Genomic DNA, 26,498 nt, shown 5'->3' with positions numbered 1-26,498 from the left:
TCCTACACCAGATCGAAACAGGTTTCCAGACGAAATGTTAGAGAAAGATAGATTTTTCCAAAACCAAGTAACTGCGACATCCAGTTCAAGGAATATTTCAACCGAAGATTGTCAAAAATAAATGCCTGGGAATGGTAATCACCAGCTTGACTTGCGCGAGCACGAGCGCGCGCGTCGTGTTAAAAACATCACAATAGTCACTCAACGTACGTAGACACATTCAGTTGAAGAACACTGTGCACGTTGCGCGTTATATTTTCTCCTGATATTTTATTCTCAAATTTGTGAGTATGGGTGTTTTACGATTCGTAAGACGTTTAAACTGTTTTGGTTCCACTGAAAGAAAAGTCAAGTCCAGGTGAGAATCGTTATAGATGCTTGTTTAGTTATTTTTCTTCAGTTCTTTGTTGCTGTTGTTTGCACGGATAACAGATACTGTATGTTTTTCCTCCAGGAGAAAAATGGAAAATGAACTCTGCAATTTGCATGAAACAATCAGAATAATTGAAGAAGATATTCAAACAACAAGGTAACAATTGTGATTCAACTTTGTTCACTGATTTTGTACATTTTTTCCCGTCCATTTGTCAAGTAAACACATCGCGCTTTTCCCCCGTCCTTTCTTGATTGCAAGGATTTACGCACGAATACAACTTTTACAGAAACGGCGAGGCTAAATAACGTTGTAAATTGCCACGCTAACTGTTTCTACGTTTGCACACAGGAGCATTGTAGAGTTATGCAAGCAGCGACAAAGAGCTGCAGAAGAAAAACAAGAGATGACGAGAAACACCAGAAGTCATCTGATGGCTCAAGTAGAACTCACTGAGAGTAGACTAGGCCAAGCTTTAGAAAAGCGCCAAATGTTAATGTCTGACGTCATGTGAGTATGAAGAATTAAAAGCAAATAAGAGACTGGAAAACTGCAAGAATTTTAAATAGACCAAATCAACAGAGTATTATTCAAACTCTTGCAGAATAGATTTACTGGAATGATATTTTTGGCCTTTGTAAGGCGGCAGATAGCGAGGCTACGCAATTTATCTTGAATCTGTGGCGAAACCTAATTTCCTAAACAAATCATTTTCATAAACGCATCATAGTAAGATGTACAGTACGTTAGCTTTCATACACGAGCAAACTAATGCATCACTGCCTAGCGCTAAGTAACTTTCAACTCATTTCAATATTATTCACTCCAGGTACATAGATAAACTGCATTAAATTAAAACACGTTGTTTCTCTTTACAGTGAATGCGGCATTCGTAAAATGGCGCTAGAAGAAAAACTGCAAGCCATGGAAAGGAAGGCAAATTTCTTTTGGAATGATCTGCAGTGCGGGAATCGAAAGGAAAAAGCCAAAAAATGGCAGGAAAATCTGCGTAGAGTGCGGTCACAGAATGACATGAAAAAGGCGGTGCCCCAGCCGCCCCTGTTTCCCATCCTGGACTTTGATGACGATGAGTTCGCAATATGGGAGGCTTCTCGAGAATTAAGCTGCGATGAGGTCATCACAGAGACAGAAAATTGGGAAGAAAGCGCTGCAATCAGGGAAATGTTCCTCGATGAATTCATCCCACAGACAAAGAATTGGGAAGAAATTACCACAACCACACAAACTATTGTTGATGACGCCATCCCAGAGACAGAGAATTGGGAAGAAAGTACCGCAATCACGGAAACCTTCCTTTAAAAGGAAGCGTTGCTATGCGTGATGTTTTGTACAAAAAATAAGTGAACTATTTTCAATGTAACCTATATTGGTGTTTGTTTGAGTGTCAGAAATCACTGAGATGTTTCCTTGACCTGCATCTGATATGAGACATTCCGGTTAATTATGGATTAAATTGAACTATTTTAAATAAAACTTTGAGATGGAATCTACTTGCACATTCCGTGATAACAATGTAATTTAATAAAGATATTATACAGTTCAATGACTGCCTTGGCGTATATTTGCTCAATCAGAAGACAGAATCCACATGAGAGATATAAATTGTAACTCCTGTAGTATTCTTCAGAAGTTTAAACTGTTTTGGCCCCCAGGGCAAAAAGAAAGCAGTGCACATTCACAGAAACCTTCCGCGGAATCTACATATCATCAAAATTTTGTTCTGATATGTAAAAGTAAATTCGATGCATCAGATAGAGTAAAATCCAGATTTCTTCAATAATCTAATGGAATGGAAATTATTGGTTTGAAAAATATGGAGTTCAAACAAAAAAAATTTTGGCAAATTTCATTTTGTTTTCCAAAGATCTGCAAAAATTCAATCCCATTAATCTAACCTTACAAAGAAATAAAATGCAGGAAAATTTCCTTCATTTATTTAGATTACTTAATCTCACTCCCTACTACCCAAGAACTCACCTTACCTTTAAGAAGGTACTTCTTCTTAAATTCCTTGTAATCCTTCTCAATGCTGCCATAGTCTTCCACAGAAAACTCCTTTTTCCCTTTCAGCTTAACCCTCAATCTTCTTCTAAATACATATTTCTGTTCCCCTTGCTCAGTGTCACTTTGATCCACAAAAACCTCTCCTGGGTGCTGGTCAAGAAATTTTACTGTTTTCGGGCAGGTCTATGATGCAACCCACATAGAATTTTTGGGGGTAAAAAACAGCACAGCCACCCATATTTCAGCAATCGTCATGTCCTGACAGAATTCCTGTCGAAGGTACAATACATACGTTAACTTTATACATATTTAGTTCACAAAAGAAGAACCAAACCAGCAGCAATTAAAAGATCAAAGCAATGAATATGAAGGAATACATTAACTTCTTAGCCTGTTTTGCAGGAGGCTCGAGATTTTCATCCTCATCCTGTAAGGGCTGTATGAGAATTGAATACAAGAACCATGTATCAAAATTCTTCACAAATATTACACTTCTAAATCAGGGAAAGACAATGCCATAAAGAGACTAGCAATGATATCCCCCTATAATGTTGCAATTCTCTATTACACCCTAGTATAAGGTGCAACATTCCAACTTCTGAATTCACTGACACCTTGGTCACCTGGGTGTTTCAGATACTTTTATAAAAATATTATTAATGATTAAAACAACTTTGCAATGTCAGCGCATTAAAAACTCTGATAATTGTTACTAGTTTTTGTGCCTCAAAACAATGGATAGCGGAAAAACAATTGTAAGAGTCTAATATTTGACCCTTAAAAGCATACAGCGTCTTTGGTGATGTAAACTCAGTACATTAGTAAAAACCAGGTAATGGTGTACTTACTAAATCTGAGTTCCCCTGCTTCAATTCATTGAGTTTATTCTCAGCAGGGAGAACCTCTACTATGACCTGGAAGCAATGACAAGAAATAGAAAATCATTATTCACAGATATCATCGAATTGCTTCAAAGACAGTGATGAATGGCATGGATAAAATTTAAAAGTGCAAAGAATAACAGTTGAAAGTTCAGGGGAGGTACACAGTAACAGAAATCGCACTCTGGGCACAGACAGTCTACTTAAACCTCAAACCAATTTTGTTTGCTCTAATTTTCTATTCATTAAAAAAATACACAGTGTTGATAATTTGACATATGCGAACTAGGACTCTTCTTACTAATATTACCTTCATGGTCAAGTAGATCAAAAAAGATTTTGACGTAGACTAACCATATCTGAGTCTTCCTGCTTCAGTTCTTCAAATTATTATAGTTTCAGCAAGGAGAATGCTTTCTTTTACATGTACCTTGACCTGGAATAGATGACAGCAGAAACGGCACCAAGAGGTTAAATCATTCCATTGAGTTCCTTTAAAGACAGCATTTGCCCAGCGTGGATAAATTTCAAAAGTTGAACTCAGGGTAGTGTAATGTTAATGTCTATGAAAACAACATGACAACAAAGTTGTGATTGGGCAAACAAACTTTCTTCAGCAGTTTCTAAAGACAGTATCAGACATGACGCCAGGTTGCTGTTATGTGATGATCTCTTGATCTGCTCACTATTAACATTTTTCTCTTTGCTGATCTTTTAATATTATGACAAATCACTTCATTTCTGGAAGGAACTTTGCTTAAAATGAGAATATTACTGTTTACCACTCTTACTTTGTTATCAATTTCTTCAAGAGACTGTACATCTTCAAGTAAAGTGTGAACATCGTTCCCTTTGACCACCGTATACAATTTTAACTGAATCTTGTTACCATTACCATCATTGAGAGCTAACCGTACACAGGCTTTAGAGAACCAGAACACTGAGTGATATTTAATAGGCTAATCAGAGTGATATTCAGGCTAACAGGAGTGTAGACTTTCATTGCGATTAGCCTTAATAACCCTGTTTACGGTCAGCACTTGATAATGGAAATAACACAATTTAGTATATACACACTCGATGATCTTGGTGCTTTAAGCAATTTGATTGGTTTGCTATCTTTGGTAAACAAAGGAGTGGGGATGGTGCTGTAGTGAGAGTGCTCGCCTCCCACCAATGTGGCCGGGTTTGAATCCTGAACACGACACAATAAGTGGGTCGAGTTTGTTTTTGGTTCTTGCCTTGCTCCAAGGGTTTTTCTCTGTGTTCTGGTTTTCCTACCTCCACAAAAACCAACACATACAATTTTATCCGGAAACAGTGGATGAAGAGCCTCTCCGTGGGATGTACCACTGCAAATTCCTATTTATTTATTTATTTATTTATTTATTTAATTTATTTATTTAATGAGCATTATTCACCCCCTACCAGGTGAATAATGTGTGATGAAAACAAAAACATAAAATCTTGTCTAGCATAAAATCGCATCTCGCCAGTGTTTCTGAATCAGACCTCCTGAGAATACAAGATGCTGTACCAGAAAGTACACAGAAGGCTATGAAATTTGGCTGAAAGTTTTCAAAGGATAGAAAAGACTTCCTGACATTCGACTTTCGAGCAGTTTCAGGACATGTCCTTGGCAATCACAGATTTCATCAATCTAAACAAACCTGACCGCCAAATCACTCTTCACCCGGCATTGGCAGAATTTCGCAGGGTTCATCTGCGAAGCATCAAGTGCTATTCAACGAAGCACCTTCACAACTATACAGGAGAACGTCTTGAATCGTAAAAGAAAACATCATTCTAGTTTTCACAACAGTCCTGCTCCACACTGACCGATTTAACCACTGACCGCCTTAAAATACAACTTCATACAGGCAAAACATTTCGTGTACGTTTTACCCTTTTGGGAACAAGAATAGCGACTAGTAAGCTTCAAGCTTACAGAGAGAAATTCGAATCATGGAAATTCCCCCCGGGAAAATTATCCAGGTGATTACGAAGTAGCTACTCGTAGGTTTTTCTGCAAAACAGTTAAGTGCCTTACATCTTAACTGGTACATTCTATTTACAAATTAATTAACTAAACATTTCTTACCCAAAAAGAATGCTGATTACGTATATAGAGATTCGGAGATGACATCGAAGCATGCCTCTTTCCGCCATGTTTCAAATGGATACTAGGTACCATTCCCACCGAACATATGAATCAGTGGAACGCCTGTTTGGTTTGGCCTTTCATCCATTTCTAGCTCCGAGAAGCTGGACTTCCTCCTAATTACACTTTGCTTTCAAATCACCGTTTCAAGACTGACTGGTTGACGAGGTAAGTGCTTATTTTGTCAGCAAGGTCTTGTATACTGTAATAGCGAGAGCACATGAAAATACACGCGAACTGTGGCAAACAGCCATGATTATTTTTGTCAAGGCGCAGAATGAGAAATCGAATACTACCTGTGTCGCACCCACGTGGATCCACACACCGCCAATACACGAGAACTAGCAGAATACATGTAAACAGAACAGTGAAGGAAATCTGGTATGCCTGCCAACTCTCACGCCTTCGTTGGGCGTGAGTCTCACGTCTGCGGGTAAAAGCTTCCATCTCACGTCCACGGGCCAATTTCTGACGCCCATCTAAAACCATTTTGAGATCCCCTTTACTGATGCCCTTTCCCGAAGAAAGTGGCTATTTTGAGGAAGGTTTTCTAACAGAGGCATAACTGAGCGAACATGTCGGTACGAAAAGATGCCCGGGAAGGATATTATGGGTAAAGTGATACGTTGCAGCTAACGTTGATTGATCGCAGTTCATAGCAATCAATTGTGGTCTTTCCTTCCCTTTAATTGGAAAACTGTGAACTTCGATCCAGCAATAGTTCATTAGGACTATGCTACTGTTATACTTTTAGGCATAATTTGTATGCTTTCACACCTCTGTTGGACAACCTCTCTCAAAGGTCTGGGGGTGGGGGGGGGGGGGGGGGGCTACTCCCTATACCGGCCTATACAGGGAGGCTCTGCCCAAAAGGGGTGTGTTTTCAGGCTTCAGGTGTATAAAAGGGTAGGGATATTACAAGTTAAGGTACATGGAAGTGTAGGGAAATCTGTCATTTAGGTATAATGTAAAGAGGAACTGAACTAGTAATGCTTGATGTTCTCGCGTTGTTTTGTTCATTGACTTCATTCCAGGGATTTAGAAAAGGGATGCAGTGTTCTTAAGTAGGTACATAAAAAGGGTACTTTTTTTCTTTTAAAGGTATTTGAAAGGGGTACCTTTTCTGTCAGAGTGGTCTAAAAAAGGGTACTGTACAAAACTTTGTAGAGTATCCCCCTCCCTGGTCTCAAACAAACTCTATGTTAATGAGACAAACCAATGCAACAGAGCAGAGGTCAATGTGAATGATGATACGTTTCCCCAAATTCAAGGGACAACATTACAACATTATTTCTGTTTGGAGCAACATAGCCTGGGTCTGGGACTACAAAGTGATCAAACATATTCAATGTCTGTGGAAATCTTTGTAACGTTCTAACCTGGATATTTTTGGATGTCTACTGATATGATCAGGTCTTTTTGAAAATCCAGACACGGACCAGGATAACAATCTCCTGGGGGGAGGACTCCTATGTAAAAAGGACAGGGTTGCTTGTTGGAAATTTTGAATAGACCTCTAAAAGGGATCAAGATCCTGTTTTGTGAGTGTGGCTTGGAATTTTTTTCACCCCTAAGAGGTAACAACAGATTTACTGACACTGACTGTTTTTTGGCTCAATACCCTAAAACATTTGCAAAAGCTCTTGCTATGGAGCTTTTGATGCTGAACGCCCTAAGAAGTACCAAACCTTCTTTTTTAACCCTTGAAAGGTGCGACGAACACACCTGTTCTTTCATATGGACAGGGTCTGGGTCTGGGCTTGGGCCAGTCGGAGTGTGTCCTTTGTGTTCCCCAGGTTCTAATCTCTTTTCACCCAAGTTTACTATTGTCCATAATACACAGGGCCTAAGAAAACTATGGCTGCCAGTAAACGCTATATTCATCCAGGAGCCAGACCGAAGGAAACAACAGGTGGACCCAGAAAAATCTCAGAAGATTCGCAAAGATCTCTAGACGATTTAGTCCAAGATCTAGGGGGTGATGTTTTTACAGTAGAATTGAGATCAGAAAACCGTTATAGTAAGTGTAAAGTGTGCATACAAATAAATTACAGAAACTCAATTTAATTTTTTTAGTGGTTATCGAAAGACCATCAGGTGGTGTCATTTTAACTTGTCACCCTGACACTCTATACATTTTCTGTAAGTTGCATCTTTCTTCTTGTAACTTGACCTAATCATTGTTTAGGGCCTTGATTTTAACATCAGTTGATAGTCAATAATTATCATGTAACAAAAATCACTGGAAAACAATAGACCTAGCCACTTTAAAGACTTTGATGGAGATATTTCAATCAAATCTGCCCTATAAAGAAACAGCTTGTTAACAATGACAGTGACAGTGACAATGACAATGACAATGACAATGACAATGACAATGACAATGACAACAATAACAATATTGGTAATAACAACAACAACAGCAATAATTATAATAACAATAATAATGATAATAATAATAATAATAATAATAATAATAATGTTAATAATAGAGCAGTTTTCAGTTGAGTATCATAAAACCAAAGCCAAACCTGTCCAATTATTTACCAAGTGGGTATCCAATTACAGGTATCCAGTTATGGAAAGTTCAAATGGATACCTGTAATTGGAAACCACGTGATTGCCCGCCGATTATGTGTCAAATAGGTGCAAGGAGAACTAATCAAGATTGAAAATTTTGTTATAGTTGTGATAATAATAATAGTACTACTACTAGTACTAGTACTAGTACTAGTAATAGTACTAGTAATAGTACTAGTAATAGTAATAGTAATAGTAATAGTAATAGTAATAGTAATAGTAATAGTAATAGTAATAGTAATAGTAATAGTAATAGTAATAGTAATAGTAATAGTAATAGTAATAGTAATAGTAATAGTAATAGTAATAGTAATAGTAATAGTAATAGTAATAGTAATAGTAATAGTAATAGTAATAGTAATAGTAATAGTAATAGTAACAATATTAATTGTAATATTTTTGTTACCCTGATAACATTGCAATTGGTTTCCAGGCAGTCTTCCATTCACAGAAGTAACTGATAAGGAGAATAGTGACTCAAGCATTCAACAGTTTGAATTTCAGTTTACCTATAAAAATCTGAGGCAACTTATGCTGGTAAGTTGAAAAACAAGAGTTTGTGTAAAATCCTATCAATGTAATTTAGCCTAGTAAAAAAGAACGTCTTTTCATGTGCTCAATTTATTATGAGGGAGAGCGATCTCAAATATTTGCCCTGAAAATGCCAGATTGATGAGACAGCTCTGCAGAGGTCTATCTACTGTCTCTCTGATCTGTTGTTGCTCACTTCTCATATGTATTCTAACTAACAACTAATCAAGTCCCACTGCATGGTCAAATCTCTGTGGAGCTATGTCATTTGATTGGATAAGATTTTTTTGATTGAATCTCTGATGTCTCTTTTGCAGTGGGTGAATTTGTGCACTCAATATATAGGCTAGGTAAAACCCTTTTTTCAGTACTAACAAGTCAATTTGGCACATTGTCAATGACAATGCAGCATACAGCTGTTTCGACAAGGTTGCCCCACAAAAGTATAAAAGCATACCCAACAATGCGGATTGGTATTATGGGCAGTAAGAGTTTGACATTGCTTGACTGAGGTTCACGGTGATTCAGCAAGAAGGAAGAAGAAAGCATAGATACACATGTTCGTGCTGTTTCCTTCCACCACGCTGAAACACCTTGTGGTTCAGTCAAGCAATCATAAAGCCACCATAACCTAGAATAACTTTTGACGCTTTTCCTCATTTGTAAGATGACCTTTCTCAAAACTTTGCATTCCTCAAGGCCAAAATGATAATAGCACTGCAGTTAATTGAATTTTATTAGTATATTTAATTTACTTGTTTAATAATATTTAATTTACAATACTTAATTTCCTTGTTTGTTTGTTTGTTTGTTTGTTAGCCAAGGTTACTTATTTTTTAGGGAAATATAAAACTCCTTTTGGACCCTTTCAATCCTGGTTGTCGACATGCAAATTCCCCTTGCCAGAGTGCACAAATATGTAGTTACAATTCCCAAAGGAATGATCCCCCATGTATATGCACCTGCCCTTGAAAGTAGCAACCCCCAATGGGAACAAAAAATTTCACTGTTGTTAGCATATCATGAAGTAGCAATCCTCCGTAGGAAAAAAGATGGCGACTGATACATTTACCCATAGTTCTTAGCACACGAAAACCTTAACAATGTTCATAAAAACATGCAGAAATGTTATAAAATCTTCACCCCTAGGCTACTTAATATCCTTTGTACAGGGACAAATATTGCAATTATAAGGCTTTCTTTGTGCCTTTTGGGCTGTGTTAGGTTCGCGAGGCATTGTGGTAAAATGTACAGCCGCCATCTTTTTTCCCACGGTGGATTGTCCCACAGTCCCCCAGAAAGCAAAGGCCCAGCTCCATCTTGGAACTGTACTGTAGGAAAAGGTCACTAAAACCAGGCTTTAGAATCAGAACATTTATGACATTATATTATAATAGTCAATTGACAGATTTAAATGTTTTAATCACCAAAAGATGATATTTTTAACCTCCAAGTGATCATTCTATGTGTTCTTTCGACCTGCCTTTCTGTTGAACTGCTAGAGAAGAAATTAGATTGTGATCATGTTCAGGGTTTTCAGGGTTGACAACTTCTTTTTTTTAGTGGTTTCGGGGAATAGGTTGGAAGGATCAATATGCTGTACTACGGTTTCCTACAAATCTTGAAAAACCACAGCGAAAACAAGTCCATGAAATTGCACAAAGCTTTGGCCTGGGAACCTCTAGTTCAGGCTTTGGAGAAACGGTATGAACCTTTTACATTTTAGTTATTTTTTAATACGAAGTGTAAAAAATTTATAGAGATTATGAAATCAATACTATCTAGAAATTATGTTGTTAAAATGTATAGGCAATCATTCAGTTTCTGTGAATTCCAGAGACATTAAATTAAGATGAAAAAAATTGGAACAAATTTGATGGTGGATGAAAATCATTAATTAAAATTGATTTTGTTCAACAGAATTGTGAATGCTTACTTGTTTTTCCTTTGTCTTGAAAACCAAACAGCTTTCTTGGTTAGCAAAATGAAGTGCAAATCTAGTGATTAAGCTATTGACATTATTTTTTTTGGTGAAATTATGCAACAGTAAATATGGAATTCTGACCACGCTTGAGGTCCAGATGGCTGGCTTTTTGACAAAATCGTTTTTTGCATGTTTATAAACCTAGATGCAGTCAAAATCTATAAATCTACAAGAAATTAAAGAATTATGAAAGAATGACAGAGGCAATATCCAGTCCTCTTTGCTGAACAAGATTGGTCAATAAAGGACTTATTACTGACAGTATATGGCAAAAAGAACATCTTTTTCTTGCAGGACACATTGGGTAATCCTGATCCCCATTTTAACTGCCTGAGTAGCCAATCACAACACAGGATATGGTTCATCTTGCCAGCTCACAGAGCTACAATGTCGTATTCCCATGCTTACCAATACTATGTCTAAAAAGGTTACCCACATGTCCCCCTAAATAATTACTGATTGTGTCCAAGTGGGATTATACTGTAATTATTGTCACTTAATAACATTTTTTCCAGCGTTATGTCAGTGTATACTCTGTGGAAAGGGCTACACTTGGTGTTGGAAAAGTAAACTTAACCAAATCAGAACAAGAAAAAGCCGATGATATCTGGAGACTTGTTAAACATCAAGGAGAAGATAAAAAGTATGAAGGATTCAGCCGCAATGAAATCGAAGAGATGGTTCTTGTCAATAAACTTGCTCCATTACTTCAAGACTTGTGGGACAAGCGAGAATCTTTACTGGTTGATGACATTGCAGAAAAGAGTAGAGTGTCTGATAAATGAAAGAGAAATTATTAGACTTGAAAAGGAAATATTGTCAAACTACATGGATGGGTTGTTGCTGGTTATTGTAGATGTCTCAGAGACCCAAAACCTGATTGCTTTCTCTGAAAGGTGGCTGTGGTGATACAAATAAAAACTGTGAAAAAACTACTGCATATCAGATATGGAATAAGAGAAAAAAGACTGATGGCCTACCAATGAAAAAAGTTTCTTTTCATGATAATAAGTTATCATAAATTGTTAATCAAGTTATATCTGCATGTAAGAAGCCAACATATCTGAAATAACTGCTTCAAATTTTTTTGTTATTATTATCTGCTGGTGTGAGTAGTGTGTTATAAATCATGTACAGTACGAGACAACAAACTGCTGGAAAATGTTGCTCTTGAGTATTTTTTGCAAGTGTTTGACAGCAATTAATTATGTTTGAGAGAAACTTGTAATGTATATGTATTCCTTTACAAAACACCAAGGGGAGAAGAAAGGAAAAATCACTCAATTTGTTGCAATTATCAAAACATAATTTATTTTTTGCCCTTGCGATCATTGTGCCCACAGTGCTAGTTTCTGCTATTTCAGTATCTCTATAGAGTTGAAGCAATAACTATTTAGGACTTTAGTAGATACAATTTTACAGGGCATTTTTGAATTTACAATTTATTTTACCAGCTGAAGATTATTATTAAAACTGATGTTTCGTCCGGGAATATGTCAGTGTAGAAACAAATGACCAACAAGAGTTCACTACAAGATATTATAATAATAGATAGGACCCTGTGCACACTCTGATTGGTCAAAAACCCATGTTTTATCAGAGTTTAAAACATAGAAAAAGTGTGTTTTATTGTTTTTTGCCACATTACCTCTATATGATAAAGCAAATAAAGAAGCCTAAGCCGTGTATTACACTGTGATAAAACACTCCAGACATTTGAGAACACACAAGAAATGTAGAAAACACTTGCCTGCGGCTCGTGTTTTCTACATTTCCCTTGTGTTCTCAAATGCCCGGCTTGTTTTATCACAATGTAATACATGGCTTAGGCTTCTTTATTTGTCAAATAAAAGTCATAGTACAAAATATCAAAATATAATATTCTTTACTTATTAAATAGTTTTCTTTAATACAATAAATAAAAGTGTATATTGTTTATATCCACCTTATTTAATAGGGTGTCAAATTTATGAAACACATTTCTTTGTAAAACTATCGCTACATCATTATAAATAATTATTATTGCCTTTATTTCAAGGATGTTTCAACCACTGGGTACAGTGGAGCCTCGATTTAACGAAGTGCCAAGGGACTGGGGAACTAATGGTTGGTTATATTGAGGGTTTGTTACATTGAAAACCTTGATATAACAAATTCGCAGAAGAAGAACCAAAATGTTTGTTATTTTGAGGTATAGTTAATAATGTTTTTTTTTTAATGATGTCACATTGCACTACCCAGCATTTCTGGATCTGAGCTTTAATATCTGTATGAAGCTACAGTACACTGTACAGCTCTGTACAAAGCATTGGTACCAGAAAACTATACAGGTCAACAAAACTTTGATAATTTCAACATTACTGACTTTTACTACAAGAAGTCTTCGAAAATAAGGAAGTTAACATTTATTAAATATCATTCTGTAAATGTGTCAATAGTGTCAGTGTCTGCATTTATAATGAGCTATTAACTGTGACCCTGATATATTGTTACAGAATTAAAGGATTTTCATCTTTGTTGGTCTATTTCATATTTATCTCTTGCCACGTGTTAACATTTTTGTTATATTGCAGTATATTGTTCATTTGGGCTTCCAGATTGTGTTTGTTATAACTTGGATTTCGTTATATTTTGAGGTTCTGTTCTGTACATTTTACTGTTATAACTTAAGCCAGGCTGAGGAATATTGTTCATTATAATCCATCAAATATTTTTGCCAGCACACGATTGGTCTAAACGCATCAAGTGACTCAATATTCCCCACTTAAAAACTGGGGAATATCCAAGTATATTCGCCAATTTTGAAAAATGCGTGTGTGGCAAAAAATATTTGAAGGATAATAAACACAATAGCCTCCATTTTGCTTCCGCAAAAATATGCTCAGATAGCAGATAATGTCCACAGACAAATACATGTATCTGACCATATTTTTCACGTCAAATGGAGGCTATTGTTTATTTATACTAAAGAATTCATTATTAGAGGTTCGTTAAATTGGGGTTCCACTGTAGTCGAGTTTGAGAGAATAAAAAACACCTCTTGCATTTGAAGAGTGTAATATTGTTCAAAAGGCCTTATGTGCCTACTGGTTTAAAGACATGAGATGAGAACGATGACGATGATGATGATGATGATGATGAGTGTCAATAGCTTATGAATACAAAGTGTGATTTAGTTAGCCAGTCGTTATTCAGTAGTCCATCAACGTCTGTATGGCAAGATACATTGATAAAATGCTTGTTTATGTCCTTGAAGGGAAAAAAGGCTTACAGTGTATTACACTGATGTTTAGTAATTTACTCTTACTAGATCTCCGGGAGGCAGTGCACCAGCATAACAAAGCACTTTGAGTCTTTGAGTGCAATTTTGAACACTGACCTCTCACTTACAAGTTTTGCCTTAATGTACAAACCATTCTTAAATCTCTGCTTAAAGCAATAATGTAGTGGATGAAAATTTATAGCAGCGTGTATTTGACATTTGTGTAGGAGGTATGGTACAGCAATCTACGATTCCTGACTTCTGGAAATCAAATTAAGACATTTCGGGTAAAGCTATTCATTGTGCCACTGTGTTCTGGGCCGGTGTTAACTCTTCCATGGATTTTCACCACTAAAGAATGTCATGGGTATTGGTGAACTTTAAGTACTTCACTGCAACTTGACAAAAAGTTATACAGTAAGTATCCTCCAAAAGACTAACGTCCCATATAGGAAGGCTGTTAATGCAGTCAACCTTTTCCCACCAAGGTCCAGGAACTTAGTGTAGAAAGCACAGTAGGTCTCAAGATTTTGCAATAGATAGATTAAGCTAAACATAATGTTCTTGTATGTTTTTTTTTTTTTGTTTTTTTTTTGAAGTACAAATTTATCTTTAAGCCCTGCTTCCAGCTGTGTAAACAGGCTCTGAAAAATTGTTTCCTGGGGCAACCAGTAATGCAGATTTTACTGCCAAGTCACCTCTGTTCTAGGAGGAGCTAATTCACTCATGTAGCAATACTCCCAGTGAAAGCTGCCACCAATTACTTGTGAATAAAATTTGCTTATTGAAAGTCACATAGTGCAAGACCTTAGAGACCTTTACAATAGCCATAAACAAAGGCTGCTGGACCATCAGTCACAAGTCCACAACGTCTGCTTCATTCAGTGTAATCTGCTTGACAAGTCGTTCACTTAGTTTCCAAAGTTTAGCAGCTGTTTCTGGATTCTTAGCTTCCTCAGATGGCTTACATACACAGCAGTTGTTGAAGTAATGACCTCCCACTTTATCAAGCTCTTTTGCTGTGGCACAGTATACAACAGTGGCTGCACCTTGTTCCTGGGGAAAAGAATGTAAGGTTGCATATACCTCCAGATCACAGACAAAATTATTTTTATTAATTCCCTTTTGTGCTTTATGCAGTTATCTTGCAATATTTAAATGTCATACTGCAGCCGAGAAGAAAACTTTTGCATTGTTCTCTTGACTACCATTGAAGCCATTTGAGTGCTTGTGCTATGATTGACAGGGTCTTTTCTGCTCTAGATCCCGATATTGATTGGTTATATTTCACATGTGAAGAAAGCTATATGGGAAGGTCGTTGGATGTATCACTTTTTTCACAGGTGAAATATAGCAGATACAGAATTCTAATATTTGCAGTTTTTGTTATCAAAACTTCTCATTGATATATATAATGCATAAAGTTGCATGGGCACTAGGAAATGGGTGTATATACATATAAACAACTGAACATCCCAAAATTAGACTCTCCATAAACATGTCAAGATGTTAACCAGCTGGCCAACTGTGTACCAACACTCTTTTGACACGATACTGACAGATACTTAGAAATGTGAAAACATAATGAGCTCTTTTACTTTCAATATGATCTTCAACAGCTTTTAATTAAAGCAGTACATTTGGGCGACACAGAGCCAAGAGACAGCCCACAGAATTTTTGGGAAGCTGTACCACACTTTTACCAGTGAACGGGTCACCAGTGGGTGAGTTAATACATTATATGTTATTGAACTAGCGTGTGGTCCATGTTGAAGAACTTATTTGGTTGAGCTCCTATTTTTACTTAAGAGGTTTGTGGACCAAGCCACAGGCAAGGACCATTAAACTTGCAAAATAAGAACAAGACCAATGTTCTCTAACATGGACCAAACAAGCTAGCTCAATAATAAAAGTGTTTATTATCATAATGGCTCTTTTTAGTCTGCTGATAAATTGATGCATCTCTGTGATCCATGTTTCTCAGTAAACGTGCACTCCAAAGGTAGGCATTTAAATATAATGTTTCTCATGTCGCTTTGAATTTGCTTTTGTGACATGACTGAAATTGTCCTTCAAACATGAAGCTACTGAACAAAAAACTTAATTTGTGCAATAAATTGAACTGTTGAAAAAGCAATTCCCTGAAATTAATTAATTTTGAGAGCGGTCATCTTAGCAGTCCATATTGCAAAATTCAGACCGCTTTGAGAACGAATCAGAATTTTCCTTTACATCATGGACCAGTTCAGCGACAAAATAAATATTCCACATTCCACATTCTCTTTATTATGAGAAGCTTCATAATGTGGCACTAAACAAAAAAAAATCATACACTTTGTTTGACTTACTGATGACTTGGCAAAAGGTCTTGCCATAAGAAAAAGCAGCCAATAGAACCAAGAATTCTTTGGCAAAGATGTGTAGATTAGGTTTCCAGGGTGAACAGCATTACATGTCACTCCCTTTGGTTTCAGACGACGATTCAGTTCCATGGAGAACAACAAGTTACAAAGTTTAGATTGATTGTATGCCACGATGGACCAGTATTTGTCTTTAGAAAGTGGGAGCTCTGATAGCGGTAACTTTTTGGAGTAGTTCAAGTCAGGAAATCTAATGGAAAAAAAAGAACAGACACAGGAAAAGCTAAGGAAGGTTATTGGTGTACATGCGCATGTAAGCTGTTAACTGTTCCCGCATTGCTGATACTGGCAACACTGAAAATACTTCCAGGATCTTCAAGGGTCTTTAAAGACCCTTAACAAAGTTGTTTAAGGGCCTTTATTTATAATTATTCCTAGAGATCAAAATCATCATGGTTCCTGCATGATACTGCACAAAATTATATTTATTTAATTTAACTTTTAGTATCTTGCAACAATCCTCATTTACAGTACATAGGGATCCTCAAAGATCTTGTGAGATCCTACAAGCTTACACTGTATTCTAAGATTCAGGTAAAATCCTCAGTGAAGCCTTGAGGATCTTTTAAACAATCCTCACAAAGATCCTACTACTAAGGATCTTTCAAAGATGTTTAACCTGAGATTCTTAAAGATCTTGCAAGGTTTTTCACTGCCTGGGATAGAATGTACACCTTGACATGTATATATACTGGCAATTTTACCTCTGGCAAAATTATTTGGAGATGAGTGTATCTTTCTCCATCAATATTAGCCAATTTTCACAGAGTTGCCTTTACATGATGAAGTCACCTTGTCCAAAATGACCAATTTTGCCTTCACAAGGCAAATACATGACTGTATGTAACACTAACCTAGAAGCCTAGTTGCAGCTGCATTCATTTTGTCTTGAAAGTTTACCAGACTTCAGAATTCTTATGCGATAAACATCAGGGTCATATACACACCTGTGAGATTCAGAGCACAGAACTACAACTCTGGCAGGAGATGATGAGCAGAGAATACCCTCTAGCAACTTCACCAGGTAGAAATGGCCAAGGTGATTGACACCAAAGGTACTTTCAATTCCATCTTCCGTCTTTGTCCAGGCCAAACCAAACACTGCAGCATTACAGATCAGGATATGAAGGGGCCTGTTGAAAAGAGATTAAGACAATCATGACTCCAATTTGAAGCTGAAAGGTTATTGCAGAGTGCATTCAATGTTGATCCCCATAGTGGTTAGCTGAGGGGAGGTGCTGGGGAGGTGTGCATGATCCCAGACCCATGCATCTGATCACCCATACATGAAACGAATTTTGCGCTGGTATTCCAGTATTTAGTTATGCTCAAATACTTTTACGCCCACTGTCGCACCTACTCGCTTGTTCTAATTATGCATAACTTGGGATTGGTTAGTCTCTCGTACATGTATTTACACCTTCTTTGATCACTGAATATTCACTCACGCTGGTGATACACGCAGTTTATACTTCATAATTTCACAATTTTCTCATAAATTATTTGGATCAACTTGCAAATACTATCATATTTCTTGTTTGCTTGATTATTTACTGGAATTGAAGGGTTAAATAATTTACGTTCGTTGAGCAAAGCAAATTAGAACGTAACACCTTTTCTAAGTGGTTGCTATTTAATCCTTTTATTTGATTGGTTGCATTATGCATACTGAGAGATGTTTATGAAAAATCAGTATCCAACACTCCCAGGTCAGCACACGTAATGCAATTCTGTAACTTAAGACATACAGTTAACTACAGAGAGTTCCCAGAAAAGTACAAAAGGGAAAACATGTTTATACTATAAATTATAACCTGTGAGCAGGTTCTCGTGCACTGCAGTATGAGCAAAGGCAAAGCCGTGAGAGGTGAGTCGGGGAGAGAAGCGAGCCAGAGAAAATTAAAGCCTGCACAATCCAAATACAGCTGTACAGCCCCTCCAAAGGTGTCAAGAAATTGACAACTTGCTAGCTTAATGTGTCAAATTATTAGCAATAGGAATCACGGAAAACATCAACAAACATGACAGAAAATTGCGTGGAGGCTTTTAGTTAATGTCACATCTATGGCTTTTTGCTATGGATGGTGGATTAATGCAGAGGAAAGTTGCAATCAAAGCAATACGTTTATGGGCCAAAGAGGCAAACAGGCAGAGATGATTGACCTCCACCAAAACTGAACTTTTGTCTTGACTCTTTCACCCTTAAGGTCATTCCGCTGAAATAGAACCTACACTGAGATTTTTGTGAAACTTTGCCTATCGATTGTTTATATTATAGGAACTTAAATTTTGAAATAAATATGAGGGGACATACATAGTTTTACATACATCGCAAACAAGCGTTTTCGCCAGAAATAAAAGTTTACCTCTTGATTGACAGCCCTATAGTGTGTATGCAATTAACCGAGACGATTTTCGCAGGAATTACCTGAACGGATGTCACGAATTGACTACTCAGTTGATCAGCATTGTTGCTCTGACTACCATGTATGTATGTATGTATGTCCCCATGTTCGTTTAGGAGCAAAAGCACCTTGTTTATATCCATATAAATCCTCATAATAGCACCATGATTGTAGTCATGATTGCTTGCTAAATTCATGTTTCCGACGATTGCTTTTTGTTGTACACTGAGAATTGGTCCATATTTAGTTTACACAGAGAAATTTATTGCTCAATTCAAAACAACAGAAAAAAATGATAGGTCACCATACTTGTTTGCGAGAAAATGACAATTTACCTCTATGGCGAGGTCCAGCCCCAAAGAAAAAGCCGCCATGTTTTATTGCACACGTGCTAATCATGTGTGAAATTATGCACAGCAGGGATGCGCAATGCAATACTGAGGAATGACCTTATACCTTCAGGTCGGCAATTTTCTTCAAGTTTGGATTTTTGGCTCAAAGTAGTCATCGAAGAATAATCTTTAATCTCGGAAAAAAAATTTGAAAAAGACTCAATATTGGTGGAGAAATGGTGGTTTTACGTTTTCGCCGGAAATAAAAGTTTACCTCTTGATTGACAGCCCTATAGTGTGTATGCAATTAACCAAGACGATTTTCGCAGGAATTACCTGAACCGATGTCGCGAATTGACTACTCAGTTGATCAGCATTGTTGCTCTGACTACCAAGCATTTTTGGTATTAGGTGTAATTCTATTAAGCATAGACCACGTTAAAAACATGGACCAGTTTCGCAAAAGCGATAACAGTGAAGAACGAATGAAATACATCAATGAGTGAAAAAGCGAAAGTTCACCACACAGATGAAGCTATAGCTATCGTATGAGGCGGGCCAAAAATTTGAGGTAAGAGATATCGATGAATCGTTGGACTCATAGAGACCCATTGACAGAAATATTATCCATGCACAGTTGCTCCGCCGCACATTCCTTTTTTCGTCTTCCCCATTTTGCCAGAGTGACCAGCTTCAAGAAAAACTGAGCTACAGAAAAATTATCTTTCCGCCTTCCGTGCCTTGAGCGCATTGCAAAACACAAGGGTTTTTTGGAGATTTGCACGTAAATTTCACCAGGAGGTTAACGGTAGTAAACTTTCCCTGCACTGATTGGCTCAGTTATCTGAGAACCCAGTTAAAGGTGCTTGTGGGCGGAGTTTGTTTGCGAAGAAGATTTTTTGTAGTGCTGTTTTCTCGAATAAATTTTTTCGCTTGAAGCAGACGCTTTAAAGAGTTATAACTCAAAGGGAATTTGTTCAATTGCCTTCAAATTTGGACAGTAGCTAGTTTAACATATACACTACAAAAACATGTCTGCGAATTGTTTATTTCGAAAAAATTTTTCTTCGAGAGTGATTTTTGTACTATCACTCCATATTTTTTCAATCCGATTTTGAGAATGTTCTATAATTTTTTACTTCAATTGAATATGGCAAAACGCAGACAGGTTTTTTTAGCGCTTTGGGCCCTGAAACAGAGTAAAAAATTAAATTGGTGAGAAACAAAATTCACTTTGACTTGTAGCTTTCATAAGGTGATTCGGGTGCTCGCATTTAATGGTCGTGAAAAATTCAACAATTCATTAAATTTTAAAATTCTTGGTATAGTTTGATAGCCAGCTCTATAAGGTATGGGTCGCACTTGGGAAATCTTTGCCAGAATTTGTTTACTTTGCGGTGGAAATCTGTCATCGCAGGCCTTTGTCTAGTGCGACCGCACGTTTTCTGCTTTGGCAAAAACTTTGCGAATCAGCAAAACATCAAAGATGCCGTAGTGCTTGGGTGGGGCAGGCAGATTTTTGAAAAGTCGAGCCAAACAATGGGAATCACCGCAGTAACTGTCAATGCTTGTCAGCATAACACGAAAAACGATACACGCGGGAAGTCCAGTTCTAGTTCGCGGTCTTTCATTATGAACGGACTTGACTATTATTATAATCCCACACAATTTCAAGGTTTTCAAGGTTCTTACAGCGATAGCATGGAATACCCACAGTATGCTCCTGTCTACTATGATATGACTGGAAGGGGAATGCAATGGAGCACTTCACATGTGAGCATTGCGCAGGTAAACACTCTACCAGCCAGGTCCATGTAAGCAAGCGCTTCACAAGCGTCGTCATCTTCATCTTCCAAATAGTCTCCTGATCCTGAACCCACAGATACTGGAGAACGATCTTATGAAAGATGGTTAGATGACAAAAAAAAATGCTATCAACCTGTGGGCCGAGAATTTCGATCGCATCAAAAGCAGTCAAGCCAACAAAGCTTGGGATGACATCGCCAAGCAAATAAATTTGAAATCTGGTACTGACAATTATCTCCCACTAGTGCGATGTTCCGTTTCTGTCTAAAAGTTTTCCTTTCTGGTTGCAATTTCAAATTTTTGTGGTTTTTTAGCCAGCAAAGATGAAAATTTTTCCCAAGTGCGACCCACACCTAAGTTTTAATTTGATGTAGGGGTTTAGGTATCTACCACGTAAACTGCACTTGCTACATCGCTTGCACACAAGACACCCCTGAAGGTATACGGTAACCTTTTAATAAAAAAAAAAAAAAATAATAATAATAATTGTCGTGGCTAATCGCCGTTGCAAAGTACAGCAACGACGCAGCTCAACAAGGTCAAACCGAAAGCATACATTGGCGCCTCTGGCAGCCGCTATACGGTCCATGTAATGTGAATGATGACATGCTGTAATACTAGAGGGAACAGCTCTATTAAAACACTTACAGCTTCCTCCTTCTGTACTCTTCTGTAAAGCTTCTTATACTTGAAAATGATGCTAAGTCCAGCAACATGGTTTCAACAAAAGCCTCAGGAGTCTTCAGTGCATCAAGAATTGAGAGAGGATTTATTTTTAATAGTTTGTATTTATTAATACAGTTTAATAAATATATAAACAATTATCACTTACATCTTATTACTTTCAATATAATTTTAGTTTGCTTAGAAAAGCACTAGTGAGACCTCATCTGGAATATGCAAGCCCGGTGTGGGATCCCTGGATTGACAAGCATATAAAGCAAATAGAAGATGTCCAATGGCGAGCTGCTCGATTCGTGAAGAACTGTTGGCAGTGAACACCTGGAACTGTTTCCAATTTACTTAACGATTTGGAATGGCCCTCTCTTCAAAACAGAAGGAAATCTGCTCACCTCACATTACTTCATAAAGCTATTCATGGTGAATCAGGATTAGAAATCCCATGCTATATCAAAAGGCGTACTTGTCAACTTCGATCTTTTCACAAAGACAAGTTCATCGAACTAACTCCGAACACAGAAAGCTATAGGAACTCATTTTATTGTAGAACTATTAGAGAATGGAATGCCTTACCTAACGATGTTTTAGATATTGAAAAAAGTCAATTATTCAAGAATGCTCTTAGATTAGAATGATGACATTTTAATTAGGTTCTAATTTTTTTTATCTTAATTGACTTTTCTTAGTAATCCTTTTAAATTATGTACATATTTTATTATATATTTTTAAGGTTGTTTTTTTTTTTTTACCCCTCACCCCCCAACCTGCTTTTTATTTATTTATTTTTTTAATGTCTTGTAGTGATGGGAGCATGCCTCCCTTTGCAAGACCCCCATAAGGTAGATGTAGAAAATACAATCAAATCACTCATCTTGAGAAAAGATACACGTACATAGAGAACAATTTCTAGTAGCTGTTAACGGAGAGGCATGGACAGGAAACAAAATAGAGGAAATTGCAGTTCAATTTTTGGGGGTAGGGGGGTGGGGCTGGAGGCACATAGATGGGGAAGTAATGGAGGGTTAAATGCTTCTCAAACTCCACTAATTTTTGTTGTAATGAGATCAAACTGAACATCATAGTACCACTAGAATTCAATGGGATTATCCCACTTGTCATGATGAAGTGATAAACATTGACATTCATTGATCTCTCCTGGACCTGGTAACATGTTTGAAAAGCTAATTATCCCTAAATTACCCTCGTTCACCACATCAAGGCTGTTTTTTCCACTTATCGTTTTGAACTATTCAGTTTGACATCACCCAGACTCAAAAATGTTAATAACTTAAAGTTTAATAATTGGTTCTAATAGTAAATTATCCTTAGTCTGTGTCCAACACATAGTTAACAGAAGGGAGAAATTATTAATTGCAAGTGGTACTATTGGTACTATTTTCAGACAGACCTGCACTGCTCTGATTGTAGCAGCTGCCTTGTTTGCTTTGTTCATGTCCCTGCAAGCTAAGATCACATGTGCTCCATGCAGTGCTAAGGCCTTAGCTGTCTCAAAACCTATTAAAAACAATATTACGGTTGTATGTGAGTCAGAGTAAACTACACTGTACTTCCCTTACATTCCTACCATATCTTATGTCTGAGTTGGTTGTGTTTCTGTCAGCATCTATTTTTCCAAGTTTGATTACATGAAACTTGTAAAATGAATCCGTGGTGCTGACCTTGATCAATTTTCAGTCTACTTTTAATTGATACAAAACCGATTAGGCCCTCTGATAGGGTGCAATAAAAAAACAGATATTATGCAAAATTTTGCGATAAGAACGGCCGGCTGGCTGCTATTACGTGATAAATTATGTAAACTATGCAATTTTTTCCTGAGCTATTTTAAGCACAATTTACTAGGTTTCATGAGACGAGAAGCACTTTTGGGCTGCTCCAAAGACAAATTGAACATAAAGGAACACAAATTAAACATCTCTGCATTATTCAAATTGCAATCAAAAAGACTCAATACAAGGAGCTTGCCCACCAGGGACTTCTGAAGATGATCAATCACAATGTTGCATCTTCAGTTTATTATCTACGTGGAAGCAAGGGAAGTTTTCTTGCTCTTTCTTTCGCAGTTAAATTTCGCAGAAGGTGTGATTTACTCTTTTCAGTCCAAGAAAAAGCAGACCTTTTTACTACAAACTTATCCACAAGGGATGTATATTTCAAATTCTACGAAAGAAGCAACATTTTGCTGTTGAAATAAACATCCCTTGGATCTTATGTTGTCAATTCTGATTAGCACAAGCAAAGGAAGGGATTGTTTGCATTGCACCAATGGGCAATTCTTTGACTCAAATTGGAAACTAGTGCCAGTCCCCAGATCTCTCGGCTTTGGGCAAGCTATAAACTATGATGTACATGTACTAACATGAAAGTTATTTTTTTAATTTACTAGCCCCTTAAAAATTTCTTACTTTCGCAGGGTTCTCATTTATTTAGGGAGTATGGGGCTTGTTTCATGAAGTAGACAACTGACACCAATTCAAGTGTTGAAAGGACCAGCCTCTAGGGAGGTCTGGGTCCATACTCGCCCAAAAAATGTTGAAATTGAGAGGCTCTGAAATACTATTTTACACACCCTCTCTGAGATATTTCCTAAAAAAAAACATCAGTTTTGGAAAAGGTCAAAATGCCAAGAATATTAAGTGTTACAAAGACTTTTTTCGATTTTCATCCCATAGTTCTTGTTTAATTCAAAACATACCCCACTCTAGCTACATGTAATTTATTATTTCACAAACAGGTGGCTAAAAATGAAGAAACCAATTTTTTAGCTCGCAGCCAGCACTTAATGAGAACCCTGCTTTCTTACTAAAAATTCCTTACATTATTAGTTTATTAAGGTGATTCGGACCACTGACCATAAATTGTATTGCACATTCATTCTAAAGAACAGAATCCACTAGCCTGTCTACAAAGTTGACTATCCCCAGGCTACCTTTGTATATCAACACTGTATTATTTAGGGGGTCTGGCATGACTTTCAATGTAGTCAATAATATTTATTAGGAAAGGAGTGACTGACCTATACCACTGTTTGCTCCAGTCACCATGGCAACTTTCCCAGTGAGGTCTTCTCCATTTAATACGTGCATGGCAGTGGAGTGACCATCTAGTCTCTTTTCATGTTCTTTGTTTTTTGTGAAGTTAAGTGCCAATCTTGGGTCAACATATGTTGTAAGTCTGTTCATAGAACTGTTAATGAAAACCAATCATGATTCTATCATAAGCAGAGGTAAGGTTAAGTCTGTATATACGAGCTAAGTGGCCCATCAGGCCGGTGCTTATCCTGGTTTCAGTAGCATGAAGCGACTAGGAGTGTTTCTAGCTACTCCCCCTAGATGGGATGCTTGTCCATGGCAGGGTTACCCCCAACATTTAGTTCACTGGTACCCATTCATACACCTGGGTGGAGTGAAGCACTGTGAGACTTAAGTGTCTTGCCAAGAACACAACACAATGTCTCTGGCCAGGGCTTCCACTTGCACCCAGACCACTTGATCTGGAGGCAAGTGCACTAACCATGAGGCCACCATGTCAGACAAATCTTAATCTTAATCTTAGTCTTAGTTTATTACCAACATCTTCAAATTTTAAAAGTTATTAACTCTTTATTCCTCAATATTAAAAAAAGTGACTTGTACTTACTCAAAAAAGAAAACATTCCCCTTACTATCGAACAGTTTTTGCCAGCCAGGTGGAAGTTCTAAAAAAAAATTACATAAATTATATGTTGTGGCTTAAATCTTACTTTCAACAAAATTTTTCAATCCAATTGATTTTTATTTTCCATTGTCTCAAGTTCATTTATCACAATCTGAAATAAAAGGCATGAAAAATGAAACTGGTTTGAAAAATTTTAAAAACCAAAAACAAATTTAAATCACAACATCTACTTTATAGTAAATGAAAGGTACAACCTGAAATGTAATACCTCACCAAACCTCGCATAGCAAATTAAAAGTATATCAGATTTTAGAAAAGGGAGTAGTATCTACCATAAGAAGGACATTAATATTTTGATGCTGTCCAGCATTTTTGGGGGTTTGGTAAATGGTCAAAGTGAGACTTTGTGAGAAGGTGAGACTAACGTTTGTTTTCGTTTTTCTTTGTTAATTAAACTAATATGTTTCAAACCATTTTTGACAGCCAATTTGGATCCTGTCTAGGTTAATTAATGTGTCTGTGCAAGAGGAGAATTTAAGTTTGTGATTTTAATCAGAGCATTCATTTTCTAACATACTGATTCAAATGGAATTAAGCTTACCGCCACAAACTTTGTATCTTTTTCCTGAGTTTGGATGTTCCCACTGGGTAGATTTTGTCAAGTGGCTGTAAAGTGATTTCTTTTGATTAATTCAAGCTTAGGTACAAAAGCTGGGTCCTATTCATGCATAGTTAGTAACCATGATTCATGCAAACTTAATAAGTTCAATTCAAAATTTAATTTGAGTAATCTTCATTCAAACAATACATGTAGACTGTGTGGATGAATTATATCGCTTAATTTACTGAAATAACACTCAACAACAGAACTGAAAATTTTAACCAAAAAAAAGCAACGAAAATTTCTATAAACGTCAGAAAACCTGGACAACTTTGGCGCGCTCCAGTAATATGCCGGGAATATGTAAGCTTACTTTGAAACCAAAACTTTAATAACCATTAATTATGTGACAAGAAAGAGTCTTACTTTGCATAGTAGATCCGTCCATCATCCATTGTTCTAATTTCCCATCCTGGTGGTAAAAAATGCTCCTCCGAATTTGTAAACTCACTAGTTTCTTCAAACACCATTCCATCATCGTCCGCCGCCATGTTGTTAATTTCACCGAGAAGGGACTGGAGCGAGAATACTAATAGAGGGGGTGTAAAAGTGGTGTGGAGCTTTCAGATCCCCCGGCCCCAAGGAATTAGTTGTCTTTGCAAAACATGGCCAAAACAGAAACAAAGGAAAGAAAGGAAAAGAAAATGGCGAAAGGAAAAAAGAGCACCTACGTACATGTATCTCTCTCTTGTAAGAATATCGAAGCCCAGAGAAATTT

At 37.0% G+C, this 26,498-nt stretch overlaps 3 protein-coding genes across 3 annotated transcripts; 2 read left to right on the top strand and 1 right to left on the bottom strand.

Moving 5' to 3' along the window:
• Nucleotides 1-126: 126 nt before the first annotated feature.
• On the top strand, nucleotides 127-1,751 carry LOC149106134 (uncharacterized). Its single transcript, XM_089298689.1, has 4 exons — nucleotides 127-358; nucleotides 455-529; nucleotides 725-883; nucleotides 1,252-1,751. The coding sequence occupies exons 1-4, from the start codon at nucleotides 291-293 to the stop codon at nucleotides 1,691-1,693; spliced, it is 744 nt and encodes a 247-aa protein (XP_089154815.1). The 5' UTR covers nucleotides 127-290; the 3' UTR covers nucleotides 1,694-1,751.
• A 3,724-nt stretch (nucleotides 1,752-5,475) lies between these two features.
• On the top strand, nucleotides 5,476-13,051 carry LOC149106133 (uncharacterized). The gene is made up of 5 exons (XM_089298135.1): nucleotides 5,476-5,608; nucleotides 7,284-7,460; nucleotides 8,454-8,557; nucleotides 10,115-10,255; nucleotides 11,051-13,051. The coding sequence occupies exons 2-5, from the start codon at nucleotides 7,298-7,300 to the stop codon at nucleotides 11,318-11,320; spliced, it is 678 nt and encodes a 225-aa protein (XP_089154261.1). The 5' UTR covers nucleotides 5,476-5,608; nucleotides 7,284-7,297; the 3' UTR covers nucleotides 11,321-13,051.
• Nucleotides 13,052-13,112: 61 nt separating this feature from the next.
• LOC110044757 (WW domain-containing oxidoreductase-like) lies at nucleotides 13,113-26,463 on the bottom strand. The gene is made up of 9 exons (XM_089298132.1): nucleotides 26,147-26,463; nucleotides 25,721-25,785; nucleotides 25,102-25,159; nucleotides 24,479-24,648; nucleotides 22,850-22,956; nucleotides 21,409-21,500; nucleotides 17,165-17,350; nucleotides 16,146-16,407; nucleotides 13,113-14,853 (listed from the first exon to the last, which is right to left on the bottom strand). Exons 1-9 carry the CDS (start codon nucleotides 26,269-26,271, stop codon nucleotides 14,653-14,655), a joined length of 1,266 nt encoding a protein of 421 aa, XP_089154258.1. The 5' UTR covers nucleotides 26,272-26,463; the 3' UTR covers nucleotides 13,113-14,652.
• Between the last annotated feature and the right edge of the window lie 35 nt (nucleotides 26,464-26,498).

This window comes from Orbicella faveolata, unplaced genomic scaffold (genome assembly GCF_042242905.1).
Source record: "Orbicella faveolata isolate gen_17 unplaced genomic scaffold, um_ofav_v1 contig_3, whole genome shotgun sequence".
Classification (NCBI taxonomy): Eukaryota; Metazoa; Cnidaria; class Anthozoa; order Scleractinia; family Merulinidae; genus Orbicella; species Orbicella faveolata.
This window is presented reverse-complemented; position numbering and strand designations above follow the sequence as displayed.